The following is a 14,846-nucleotide window of genomic DNA, read 5'->3' as shown; positions in this document are numbered from 1 at the left end:
CCTAAGAGCTTCCGTCGCAGACAAGCGAGCTAATCATAATTTAACCTGAGCTCTGTATGCTTTATTTCCCACTACTGTTCTAGCAAGTTCCCACCTCTACGTGACACTGAATCTTGTCATAGTAGCCTAAATCATGGCCCCCACAAGGGTGGGGCTGGCGCAACTCTGGTCACAGGGCCCGGGCCCTCAGGGGGCCCGGGCCTACCCATTTGTTTTTTATTTTTTTTCCCCATTGAAGATCACTTTACAGCTCATAAATTGAAGATAAAAAAATAATATTTAAATATTTTACAAAAAACAAAGTTAAATAATTTAAAATGTATTAATTCTTGATTCTAAGGAAGTTTATATTTAAATTCTATAGGTGCGTAGGTGCGTATGTACTATACAACAGCAGAACAGCCAGCTCGGGCCCCAGTGGCCGGCTCCACAAACTCCCTCTACCCCTTCCTCCCGCCAGGCGCCTAGCCAATCCTACCTCATTCCCCCCATAATAAACAAAGTTTGGTTTTATAATTGAACTGATAGTTTCAAGAATGAATCCTTATAGTTATAAGTTAAAATAAAATTTGTAAAGCATTGAAAAATTGACATGTACTATGTACCATAGCTAAGGTGACCAGACGTCCCGTTTTAGGGGGACTGGTCCGTCCCGACAAATCCTCTCGGGACGCTTATTTGTCCTGTTTTATCAACATTTGGTCCCGGTTGCACTTTTATGTATGGAATATTTCAATTAATAATTATTGCAATCTAGGTTATTTGACACAAACTTAAAAATTCTTTACTTTTGGAGTTTTAAAAATATGAAAGATTGTAGGCCTAATAATTTTGACCTAAGTTTTCTTCCCAATTTGCTTGGTATAATACTGTACTAAAGCATGGATTGGATAGCATCGGTCATTCTCGGCATTACTCGTGCACATTTGTTTTTCTCCGTGACTACTCGGCGCAAGTTCGGCAGCTCAGGCATCCACTCCCAAAAAATGTAGTATTGTTAAAATTCTTGATGAAAATTGTCACTGAATAAAATATGATTTCATTGGTGTAAGCTGTTAAACTCAATTTACGTAAGTTTTTTCCTACTCCATATTACAAAGTACAATTATAGCAGTTAAGATAGCCAAACCCTCTTACAGGGAAATAAAAAGGACAAAATATTAATAGGCATGGAGCTTTTGTGTATTGATATAATAGTTTTAATTGCTGAATTCCTGTAATTTTAAGTCTTATAAAACTCATTGAAGAACTCTTTTCTTCCTTAAAAAAGGCTGCAAAAGTGCCATTTACCACTCACAAATTTAATACCTAGATTGCCTTAAAAACTCACTAAAATACATGACATTTTCAAAATTTTCCCGGGGGGGGACCCCCGGACCCCCCCTCTACGCTGGGGGGTATTCCATACCCCCCCGACCCCCCGGTTGGTAGGGGGGCCCGAGCCAGATCCTGGTAACAGGGCCCACAATTAAATGTGGGGGCCATGAGCCTAAAACAATGGATTGGGAAATCAACACTCCTACCAAGTACGATTTGCTTTCTTTTCTTTAAATTCTTTGATAAGATTTCTGGAGAAGGGGGTCAATCCCCATTGAAATCCATAGTTGACTGGTTTGTGATCCATAGATTTTCCTTTACCTTAGTTGTTAACACTCGACCTATAAATTTTCAATTAATCAAATTTAATTTTCTCTGACCAAATAATGTAAAAAAGAAAGTTTAGCAGAATTTTAATTAAATATTTTTAACAATTCAAGCAAGAATATCCAGGTTCAAGCAAAAACCAAATTTAGTTATGTATGGGTGAAAGGCAGGTTTTTATAACCCAATTAAATATGTTAAAACATTATCCAGCAAGTTATTATTACTAATTGGTTGTCCTTTTTCCACCAAATTTTGTTTTTACGAGAGAATGTATTTAATTTGTTACATGTGTTATTCAACATTTACTGAGTGGGATTACTCTCTAAATAAAATATCCATATTTTAAACTCTTCATAGTTTTTATTCAGCTTCAACCTGAAAACGTAAGTAAATGTAATGCGCCAGTGGCGGCAATAAGAGCCCACGGGCCCCCCGCAAGTTTGTTCGCCGGGCCCCCCTCTCCCAATAATCTTTAAAAACATCACATGTATTACCACCTAAACTTGCACTTTAGCTTGGCACGGCATCTCCCGAGGCACCGAGGCACATTCGTAGCAAAATACTAGATATATCTCTCGCGGAAAAAGAAACGTCATTATCGTCTTCCTCAATCATGGCAAAATATTGAGCATCTCCTATAGTCGCTAAAACATCGTCATTGTCACCCGCGGAGAAATGTTCTTGTAGATATCCGCGATCGCGGCAAAAGCGTAGGCCTAATATTTCAATTTCGTGAACATGATCCTCGCGGACATAAAAGCTTTTACTTTTAATTGGGCATATTATATTGAGTATTGAGAAAATCGGCTTGAGCTTGATTTTCTGACTTTGTGCTTGATCTCTCAGCTTATAGGCCAGGCTCTGCTCGGCTCAAAAATCGACATTATATAAAAATGAACAGTTTTCAAAGCAAACCCGATTTTGAACCGATCTGATTTGGCCCAAAGCCCATATGTAAGTAACAATTTTTACATGACTTGAAGTAAACAAAGTGCAGCCTTCTAAGTTAATAGTAAGAAATTACATTAAATTAAAATCATTCTTTAGCATCAATGAAAGAACGGAATTATTTTTACCTAGTGTCCTACTAGCCACCTAGGTTAATTCGCCAATTTGATAGTAAAAAAATTGTCATTTAGTTAATCAGCATAGAGGGCCCTCTCTGGTGTGACCCGCCAGGGGCTAGGACGATTAACATTATTGTTTTATCCTCGTAGGCCAGAAGCCAAATTCATTCTAAATAAGGCACTATTATCTATTATAGCGCATTCACATAGTCCACGATGACAGTTATTGCAACCTGCATGACTGATGACAATTCTTACTTAGGTTGGTAGAGAATTTATAGTGATCGGTCAAGTAATAGCATAATAGTGTCAGATTAGCTGTTGTAAACTTATTGTTTTAGTGATCTTACAGGTTTTAACAAATTTTCTTTATAAAAACATATGGTAATTCTCATGCTATGTTAGGTAAATATTGTAATAGATAAAAGATATGATAGGGGGCCCGTGTGGCTGAGCATGTCGCAGAATCGCGGGCCCGTGTCCCGGTAAAATTTCCCGAAGAATCCCTGTCAAGGCTCACGGGCCCCCATAGCCCGCTATTGCCGCCACTGTAATGCGCCTATCAATGTTCGAGTCTAATAATCATGGGGACTGGGTTTAAAGACAACAAATACATATTTAAAGATAATATTTTACAGATGCTCAATGGACCCTTATCTCTTTGAAAACTTCAACTCAGTAGATGGTGACTTCCTCACAGCCAAGTTCCGGGCTTTCAAGTTCCCAGAATCAACATATGTTCAGTTCAAGGGCACAGTCAACGTGTGCTTGGATAAGTGCCGAGGAGTAAGTATATGTACACTTGATCAAACTCAAGTTTATTTATGAACACATATCGGAGGCCAAAGAGCTTGATGGATTTTGAAGAGAGTAAACCTCCAACTAGTGATGAAGAGTTTCAATGATTAACATCATCCCTCACTTTAGTTTTAAACCTAGCTACTTTTACACAAAATTCATATTTTTTAAACAACTCAACTAAAATAGAACTCCTGATGTCAAACAAAAAATACTTGAAGGTTTTAATTATTACTTCAGGATCGAAAGAAAATAATTAAAACCTTTCCAATGAATAAAAATGTATTCTTATTTCTGGGTTCCATTATTTTTTATTCATATTATTAGTTTCATTATTTGGGATTATTATTTTTGTTTCTTATATGTTGAAGAAAATACAATAAAAATTATGATAAAATTTTGGTGGATGGAAGATTTGCTAGACATTTTTACAATCAAAATGAAGTTAAGAATATACATTGTTTTAGAAACTAAAGTCAAGATATTTTACAAATAATGTTAAAAAGGCCCAACAGGTGTTTGGTACCTAAGCCAACTCAACTTGTAGCTTCCCCTCCACTGTCTCATGGCCTGGGAGAAAAAATGTATATTTAACTTCTAGATTAAACTCTCGTAATGCTTAGGGTTGTTTTGACGGGATATCATGCTTACCTGATTGGGAAAAAAATCCACCGTGGCACAAGAAACGCAGTAACTTTACACTATGCACATAATAATTCTGATATTTTACTCACTCTGAAAGCATTTTCAATCACAGGAGGTTTGAGTAGTAAAAAATGTCTTAAAGTCCAATGGCCACAGTGAAATATTTTAATCAGGGGCGCCCAGAGGGGCAAAGGCATTTGCGCTACTGGGGTTTTTGGAAGAGGGATTATATTTTGCACATATTGCTATTGCTAATTTACAGTTTTTTTTATAAGTAGCCCTAAACAGTTTTTTATATTGATAAGACTTTATTAACATATTATCAACATGATTTAGCCATTCATAATGAACATTTGTTCCTTGCAATAACACAATTTCTTTGTGATCGTGAGAGATACTCTTACTTTCGCCGTGATCAAGGTATACAGTAATGATATCTTTACTGGAACGTTTGGGGTGCAATGACTTGAAATAAAACACCATTTGGGGAATTAAATAAAACCCGGCCGACTACATGGTTACGGTTTGCTGGAATCTTGAGGACTGGAGAGCAAGGAAACTTTTGGATCGGCGGTTAAACGTGGAGGGAAAAGTGGCGTGATGGGTTGTAGCCAATCCGGGAGCTTTATTGAAATCATACGATATGACGTCACAGTCCCCTGATCGCAGTCAGGACACAAATGCAAAACATATTGCCAACTCTTTATAACACAAATCTAAATATCGTAAAAATGGCAACATTATGGTACATTATTATTGTATACACTACACAACCAGGCAGATTGTCAGAAGAAGACGCAGGGAGGAAATAGTTACATTTCATCCTGTCCCAAAGCGGCTATCTGGACTTGCGTTTGTCCATGTGTGGCTATATAAAAATGGCTATTGACTATCACTATATCTGGTTTGGGTGAAAAGACCTTCTTTAACAAGCATGGCTATTTCATAATTTAAAAACTAACAAAATAACATGACTATTTCATGTCTATAATTTTGTAGAGGAAAACAAAATGTTCCTAACAAACTGGTTTGTATTGAAAGTGTTTTTTTTATATTTTATTCAACACACACAAAAAACAACCAAAATTTAACATATACACCAATTAATATTTGTGTGTGTGTTTTTGTATTCTATACTGTCTTGTTGTAATTATTTTGTTGTTTATAATTTATAAATTTGTTAGTTAATCCTTGAAAAATTTGTTTTGGTATGGCAAGGGGTAGGCGGGTAAGTTAATGTGGGTGAAGAAAGGTGTCTTAATTATGAAATGGGGGAGGGATGGGCACCTCAGATTCTAATTATTAAATACATTGTGTACAGTCTTTGGTGTTTGTTATGTCAGGATGGACTATATTCCAACAATCATTGAGACGTCAGCCCTTGTGCTATGTTACATCTATGTTACCATTACAGCCTATGTTACATCTTTGTTACTATTACAGCCTATGTTACATCATTGTTACCATTACAGCCTATGTTACATCATTGTTACAATTACAGCCTATATTACATCATTGTTACCTTTACAGCCTACGTTACATCACTGTTACCATTACAGCCTATGTTACATCATTTAGTAGTTTCCCCTGTATTTATGTTCACATTTGATGTGTACACTAGGTTGAGTGCAGCAACGGCCAGATTGGTTACGGACGCAGACGCAGAGAAGTGAGAGATATGCCTCCTGATCCCAACAAAGTGTTTGAGATCACAATATCATCATTCTACAAAGTCAACTACAAGGAGGAAAGCTTATTAGATAAAGGTGAGGGATTAAAAAACAATTATCATAATTGCTAAAGAAGTGGCAACATTTAATATGATTCATATTTTATGTATATTGAGATGCAAGGTTTGAGGTACTCTGGAGCAGGTTGTATAATATATTCCCTCTAGTAGGACTGCCACATGCTCCGACGTTTGTATGTCGTCCTGCATTTGAAAAGCAGGTTAAAATTATATTTATTTTACAGCGTTCTTAGCATTAGCAAATTTTTTTAAACAGATACCCAGATGATATCAGAAATCCATCATTAGCAAGTTTTTGGTCCCTACTATAGAAAAAAAAAAACAGAATATTTCAAGTAAATTTTCAGCTAAAAACATGTCCCATTTAAACAAAGATCAAGACACAAATCCCGTCAGGGTAACATTAATTAGCTGCTCAGATATGTATGTATGGTTGATGTTTTAGTGCACATTGGTCCTGGATCACCCAAAGAGAAGAGTGGAAGCAAGCCGATGATGTCAACCAACAATGTGGATGATAACAGTCAACAACATCTTCAACTAGACACTGAAGAAATTCACGATGACCTTCACTACACTATCATTCAGAACTCGGCAGAAGATATTCACAAAGCCTCCGCTCTACTACTAGCATCAGCGTTCACCCTCTATGTATTGTTACGACCATAAGATAATCAAGAACATCTTAACTTGTGACTTGTCGCTAAAATCATTAAAAGCATTGTGATGTTTATTTATATTTTACCAATTTAAGAGTAATTGTATTTTGTAGAGTGCTAAAATTTACAAGTCAAAAATATGAAAATGTGTAAACTATCACCTCACATATAAGAGATGTTGGAGAACAAGTTAAAAGGGTGTAAAAAAAATTTCAAAGACCCTAAACTAGACAAAACAGTTTTCATCTTACAGTACAGGCAAACCTTGGATGAACAAAGGCACAATCCAAACGTCTCAATGACCCTAAACGTGCAATTGAAGGGATTTAAGGACAATAAACTTGCATACAACTTTGTTGTCCAGATCCATATCCCGAAATCAAGTATCTATTGATTGTCAACAGCAATAATAATTTATTTTCACCTGTTTCTGGGCCTTTTTGATAGTTTAAATACTTTAAACAAATATTCATAGTATTTAGGGGAGGTTTGTCTGTCCATTATAAAAATACAGTAATGGTTAAAAGGGGCACAATTTACTATTTTAACACATTGTGATAGAAATTGTATTCATGTAATGTGCATTTATATAGTAACTAAGACTCCTTTACATGTAATTGTCAGTAATTTCAATTAAATAACTCAGTTGAGTTTTAAACTTTTGTGATTTCTTGAATATTACAAATAGTTAGAGACCCTAAATGCAATAGCTTTAAAAATTAACAACCCAATTTAGAATTTCAAAACGATTATGACCACGGTAAATTATCAGTTTATTTTGTAAATGATCACATTTTATCACATTAATAATTGCTAAGTAGAAGGTTTTCAGCAAAAATGTAAGATTATAATTTTATAAGATTATAATTTTTAGTAGTAACTTCGTACTCATTGTGCTTTACATTGTAAGTTAACTTAAGATTAACCACTTTAGAGTAGGGTAGTTTAACCCTCCATGATGTAACTCCTAATTGTAATTATTATAAATTAATATAATGACCTAACTTGTCTATCAGCATAAATGTTTATTAACTACCACATACAAGTAAATATTAGTTAGTTTCATTTGCTTCAGACAATGAATTCAAAGCTAAATTTAATGCAAATAAGTTTCAGTGGTTACTGGAGTATATTAACATTTAGGTCAATATGTTCTACCACATGTATATCTTATAATTGGGTTTTGCAAGTGGAGGGCCTTTGGTGCTGGAATGGCCCAGTATCCACTTTTAGACTGATGGCAAACGGTGTTAAGTTTGCAATGCAATTTTTATCCTTAAATTATATAATGTAAGTATTTAATTCATAAATTATTTGTTGTGTCTTTTACGCTCAAGAATGTTAAGAATTTATTCGCAACATCACACTATGAATGTGGTGTTTTAGACATGTTACCAAGCGTAAGTTGGACTGTGGAACCCCTCTTTTTAGTTACAGTGCAGTGCATTTGTAAAGGTGTTGGGATGACTAGTGCTCAATTCAACACTATATTATATTTGAGTTAATGATATTTTGTTATCTACTTTGATTGAAAAAACATTTGTGGCATTTGTTATCCTTTGAAGAAGCATAACATCCCTCAAATAAAGAGTGCTTAAGATATTTCCTCTGATTTTTATTAATAGACCATAAAGTTTGAACCCATTAACAATCTCTTAACGTTTTGATAATATTTTAACCAATGCTTGGACGAAGATTAATCCATCAATAGCCATCTTATAAAATGATGTACTGTATGTTATATTTTGTACTAAGTGTGAATGATTCACTAATCGAGTAAGCAAAATAGTTTTTATAAACTGTAAAGACATATACAAGATACAGCGTACTAACAGAAATTTCCAACTAACAAATAACTGCATTCCTGTTTCTTTTAGACCACCGGCCATATGCAATGCAATCGTTGCTATCATGACATAAGGCTTACTCTGTAATTGAAACTTTTAAAAGGAATTTTAATGTTTATAAATTGTAACTAAGGCGCCCCTTAGGATAGTCCCATATTGTTAATTGACCCTTGTATTAGTTTAAAGCCAAATTTGATCCAGCTATGGGAGTTGTATAATCAACATAAATATTTTTGTTCATACTTGTATTATACTTTTTAAGTTTTCTCATTTGACTCTTACAACAGTATTTAGGGATTTCAAAATTGTGATAGTTTTTTTTTTATGAAAACCAAACTATTAATTAATTGTCTGTAATAATGACTTCCTATGTAAATTGAATTTTGAAGGATATTTCTAACAAAATAAAAATATTAATTGTTTGTCTGTGTTATATTTTCCAGTGTTTAGCCAAGGGTTGTAGATACACGGGAGTGGACATCTTACATTGGTTAACAAGAAAATCATATTTTCTATTTATTAATTATCAAAAATTTGAAAAGTGGATAATTATTAAATTAAATTAGTGAAAGGTCAGTGTTTTTTGCAAATTCTCCATAAAAAGGCACCATGTGGCATGAAGACGAGAAGCAATTTTTAGGTCGCCATTGAAATGTTTCATAAAGGGATTTAGTTTACCAGAACGGCAAATAATTAGGCAATAGTTAAATGTTAAACTTTTAATGCCTGGTATATCTGAGGAACTTGAACAAATACTCAAGTTTGAGATAAAATTTATTAAAAGAGCAATAACTAGAAGTTGTTGAATGAAAACCCAACAATCTCAAATTGTTAATCTCAATTGTTAGATAGCTTTACCTGACAATTGAACGAAATTTTGTAAAATAGGTGTACCTAAACTAAAATGTTCGAGGGTTTCTTAATCCTTACATTCTTTTTTCCGTCCTATCTTCACATCCTAGGACGCTAGCTTCTAACCCAAAACTGTTTTACATATTACTTCAGGCTAGTCCTAGAGGGTTGTAGCATTATTGCATAGATAAGATCCATTGGTGATTGGCAGGATTTGAACCCGGAACCTCAGACTTGGAAGCCCCGTGCTCCACCACTAGACCAATTCACTTCCCTCAATTATTGATCCTCACATTGGAACAACTCTAACCACATTCACAAAGATTTTTCTTCGCAACATCTTAAGCTTAAAAGTAGGTATGCCAAAATAACTTGCTACCTTGCTATTTACTGTTGAGTGTTAAAAAAATATAAATAAATAAAAATGTATTAATTTACGGATGCCTCTCAGTGAAATACAGCTTTACAGAGTAACTGAGGTCATATCTATATACAGGGTGTCCCACGTAAGGTGTCTCAAATTGATTAAGGAAAAATGGCTTAACGTACAAGGATTAAATAAAATTAGTTTCCACTAAATCGACCCCAAGGATTAACGTAAAAATATTTAATTCCAATACAGGGTGTGCCAAAAACTGAGGGTCACTAGTACGAATCTCGGAATTTTTAAATGTAAACATATGTCATGTTATACGTCATTTGAAAGGTATTTAGTCGACAAATATTTTGGCTAAAACAGAAATCAATAATTATCCTTTTCCGTTACAAATGATGTTATGTTGGTTTAACACTAAATGAAATAGGGCCATTATTGTTAAACCCAAATAACATGCATTTGATATAGTAAAATGGTGTTTTTTTTGTTATTTACACAATACCCCCGCTGCAGCATACCTGCAGACTAAGCGAATTTCCATTTGCTGATTGGATTTACACTAAAATGTCTCCTTAAAAATATCACTTTTATTCTCTATTTAAATAACATTAGTTTAACAAGTACTTAGGTTTGCTGCAACAGGGAGGGTAAAATGGTGTTTTTTTGTAAAATGTAATATTTTAGTATGAAATTAATGCATTTTCCAAATTTGATCAAAATATATTCATAAACAAGCAATCTACAACGGTTTACTTATTCTCCATAAGAATAACATGGGAATTATAAATTTACAGATTTTTTGAATTTTTTCCGTAACCATTAGGCGCATATTAACGCTTCAATATACTAAATTATTTGTTTTTTTAAGCTCTACAAAATGGTTTTGAAAGAAATTGCTAAATTTTAAGTTTTTAGGATAAAAAATGGGAAAAACCAATTTTTATCCCATAAAACCCCCCATAAACCCCTGTTCCCATAGTCCGATCGTGCTGGTTCGCGAACTCGTTCGAATAAACGTAGGTTTACACGTTTGTACCAAATTTCATCAAAATCGGATGACTTTTGCTTGAGTTATCGCGCTAACGGACACATGTTAAAAATATATATATATATATATATATATATATGAATTTGAACGGATGGTGTTTTTGGTCTCTAGGGACCTCAAAACGAAAAAGTAAATCGGTCCCGGGTCCAGGTCTTACCATGAGTACTACGGTAGTAGCTTATTCCCTAAATTCGCTAAAAACTAAAAGAGATACGACGTACTGTAAGTGTAAATAACAAAGTTGTTAAGAATTAAAAAACCTATAAAATTATGTGCACTTGACATATGTTGCTGTTTGAAAATTTTGAAAAATAGGCATTTTTTACATTTTCTAAAATTTAATTTTTGTGAATTTTTATTATTTGAAAAAAACTTAACTTGTAGCATATCACAGTAAAGCTAAATTATTATGTGTGATACGTGACCGCTTTCAGCATGCGCTGCAACTAACCTCCAGCGGTCACGTATCACTAAAATTGCCATATCTCAGTTCATACTCATCCAATCTTAATAAATCGTGGTGTCAATCGATTTGTATTGAAATTACCTGAAAAAAGTTATTTTTGTAAAATCAACGGTTTTCGAGTTATTTAAAAAACAAAATTTTAAATGGCCGCCATTTTGTTTTATGAATTTGAAAAATCTTCTAACTTTTTTGGTAGCTTTGTCTAGTTGTCACAAATCTTTGTGCAAAGTTTCCATTTCGTATGTTTAACCATTCTTTAGAAAAAAAATAATAACTGAAAAAAAACAAAATGGCGGCTGTGTGAGCAACTAAGGACTTCCGGACAATTTAAATATGATATTTAGGTATGTGTCTTACCCAGGAGCAATACCCTAAAATAATGGTAGAGAGTTCCGGGACACCCTGTATAACAAGATTTTGTATAAAGATATATTTTGGGTAGTCGTAGTGTACAGTATATTTTTATTTAATGGCGTTTTTTAGTTAGTTATCGTCATTTATTTAGTTGATTGTACATTAGTTTCATATACCGGTATTATTTTATGATATTAATCCACAAAGACTATTTTTATAGCTATGGAGACTCTTTCACCAGTGAGTAGGAATAAACGTGGACAAATTATAAACAGTGTTAAGAAACAGTGCATAGTTTTTAATGTTTACAAAAGTATTTTATCTGAAAACCCTAATATTTTAAAATACAGTTTTGCAGTTAAAAAGGTTTCCGCCATGGTAGGAGTGGGAAAAAGTAGCGTGTACAGATTAATTTCCGCCTACAATAAGATCATGTTTCAGGGTTAAAATCTCCTGAAAATAAGAAAAAAGACTAAGTACTTAAAAAAAAGTTTACAACTCTACTAAATGTGCCATTAGACGAAAGGTGCATGAGTTTTCCTTCAAAAATTAACAGCCTACAGTAGAAAAAGTATTGTTTGCAGTGAATGAAGACAGCAATCTACCAAGTTTTAAACATAAAACGTATAAATAGCATAAATCGTAGTAACATTTTACAGTATTTTAAATCAGTTAGGCTTCAAATTTAGCACTAGGGGAAGAAATATGTTCCTTGCCGATAGAGACGATATCATTCTTTGGAGAAGGAAATATCTGCGATCTATCAAGAGGTTTAGGGAAGAAGGCAGGCCAATATACTACCAAGACGAAACATGGGTAAATGAAGGGCAAACAAACAATAAAGTTTGGATTGATGGCGAAGTCAAGAGTAGAAAAGATGCTTTTCTAAATGGACTTTCAAGGGGGGTTGAAAATCCAAGCGGCAAAGGTAGGTGTCTTATAGTTTCTCATTTTGGTAATGAAGATGGATTTGTAGACAACACATCATTGATTTTCCAATCAAATCCCAAGGGGCCTACCAACAACAATGAAATGAATGACGATGTAATTCTGCAACAGTTTCGACGAGTTCTACCAAATCTGAAAGAAAACTGTGTGATTGTGCTTGACAACGTGCCTTATCATTCCGTGAAGGTAGGAAAACTCCTAACAACATGTTGGAATAAAGATCAACTAGTCGAGTGGCTGGTATCAAAAGGAATCAACGTTGACAAGACATTGCTTAAAAAAGAATTACTAGAACTAGCGTACAAAGAAAAGCCAAAATATATGAAGTACGTCATTGATGAAGAAGCAAAGCTTCATAAGCTTCATAATAAAACAGTTTTGAGGCTGCCCCCGTACTACTGCGAACTTAATTTGGGCACAGATCAAGGGTTACATTGCTTCTAATAATAAAAGCTTTAAGCTCCCTGAAGTAAAACATCTTTTGGAAGAGGGCATTACAAGTGAGACAAAAGATCGTTAGAAGAGATGTGTGGAACACGTCATTAAGGAAGAAGAAAAATTATGGAAGCTGGGTGACATTATTGAAGGTATGGAGGAAGAAAATTCACATCTAGTAATAAATTTGAAAAAAAGGCATTAGCGACAGTGATGAATCTGTATTAGCTGAAGAACTTCCTTTTATTGACCAACAAATGGAAGAAATAGGTTTCCCCGTACTACAGGTTTTTTTTACCTAGCCCTATGGGAGCCTCTTTCTTTACCCTTAAAAAGAGTGACCCCCGAGATAGTGGAGGAGGTTGACGTTTCTTCAGAGGCTTTTTACAAACATTCCACCAGTCAAATTCGTAACAAAAGTGTTTGAATGGACTCGAGGTTGATACCAATAGCAAGGCTGCGCAGGGGGTTTACTGTGAACAGGCCTGACTCAAATGTCACTCCCCCAGCGGGCGGCGCTTCACTCCAAACACTCGCCGCACAGAGTATAGGAGATATTTAAACAGTTTGTCCCTAAAGTTATTCCTTGTATAAAATAAAAAATATCTCACTGAACAAACAAAATCACTTCCAATTATTTGTTTCAATTGCAAATTTAACTTTCATTCAGTTAAAGTTAATACTAAAAAAATATTAGTGATGTAACAAATTAGGATGTGAAGACATCCCATCTATACGGATCAGCTGTCACCAATTTTTTACTAAAAAAGAATGTAGTTGTGTAAGCCAGTCACAGATTGCGCTAGTGTCTAAAACTCTATTTTGTACCTTTTTTTTTGTTACTGACATATTTGGTGGGTCACAACAGTTGCTATAGCTCATAATAAGTCATTCCATCGGTTTGACTTGGTAAAAACCATCGTGTAATCGGCAGAAATCAGTAATTTAGATCAGTGCAATCTGTAGGTGGCTCACATCAACTAAGACAAATTTTATTAAAAACCTGGCTACAACTTTAACATGGGGATGGAATGTCTAGTTGTTTTATTAATAGTCAAAGCTGTTACTCTGCCCCTGTAAAACTCTGTTGCGCAGCGTTCCCACATTCAATAATAAAGTGTTTATATTAACTTTATTCTTATTTAGAATATATAAAATAAATTGTCAAAGATTTGCCATATCTTCCTGAATCAACGTGTATCATGGAAACAACATGTGGGGTCGCGCGCACCAACCCGGGCCCAGACCCTAAATCACACCGCCGAGACCAGCTAGTAGGGCCAAGACTGTGACTACTGACGGGAACGGAGGCAGTACCTGCACCACACCTGGCAGCATATTAGTAAGTTTCATGTATTCAAAACTAACCACTATCCATGAACTGCATGATGATGGCGCTGCGATAAAGCGCAAAGAGGTAAGTACTAAGTTTTATTCCTCACAATGTAGAACATGTTTTTCACACACCACCCTGTATTTCTAGGTGTCTTTAGTATTTATAGTCAATGGTTTTGATTGAGTGTAGGATTCACAGCATTAAGAACAATAAGAACAATTACACATGTAGGTTTCCTGAATGGTTTTTGTACCTCATCCCAATCCCCTCACTCTCCAACCAAACTTCAAGCCAATACCAGTACGGTTCAACAGTCAGAAAGTAGCAAGTGTGTAGTCATCGGTCTGCTCATACACTCCTGCCATACACAGTCAGCCTACTAAATATAAATGAATAATTTAGTTTTCGTGAAAACAAAAATGTAAATATATAAACTTTGCTCCTAATCATGCCAAACAGGTGGCGAAATGTTCATTGGGTCATACCGTTCAAGAACCTGGCAACCATCACGTAAACCTACATGGTTTTGATTAACTGAATGTGAAGCTCAAATTCAAACATCAAGACACTGCCATCGCAAGATAAAATAATGCCCAATACACTTGAAGATTGCCCTGCAAA

The 14,846-nt window shown here is 34.7% G+C and overlaps 1 protein-coding gene across 1 annotated transcript in view; it reads left to right on the top strand.

Annotated features, from left to right (window-relative positions):
- LOC128998317 (uncharacterized) overlaps positions 1-8,832 on the top strand; it is a 73,475-nt gene extending 64,643 nt beyond the window's left edge. The window contains exons 6-8 of the mRNA XM_054424408.1: positions 3,350-3,497; positions 5,776-5,920; positions 6,350-8,832. Coding sequence (XP_054280383.1) covers positions 3,350-3,497; positions 5,776-5,920; positions 6,350-6,573 — 517 coding nt within the window. The 3' untranslated portion in view covers positions 6,574-8,832. The remainder of the gene's footprint in view (positions 1-3,349; positions 3,498-5,775; positions 5,921-6,349) is intronic.
- The last annotated feature ends 6,014 nt before the right edge of the window (positions 8,833-14,846 follow it).

This window comes from Macrosteles quadrilineatus, unplaced genomic scaffold (genome assembly GCF_028750875.1).
Source record: "Macrosteles quadrilineatus isolate MER2022 unplaced genomic scaffold, UCM_ALF_1.0 Scaffold_7__1_contigs__length_78375512, whole genome shotgun sequence".
Taxonomy (NCBI): Eukaryota; Metazoa; Arthropoda; class Insecta; order Hemiptera; family Cicadellidae; genus Macrosteles; species Macrosteles quadrilineatus.
This window is presented reverse-complemented; position numbering and strand designations above follow the sequence as displayed.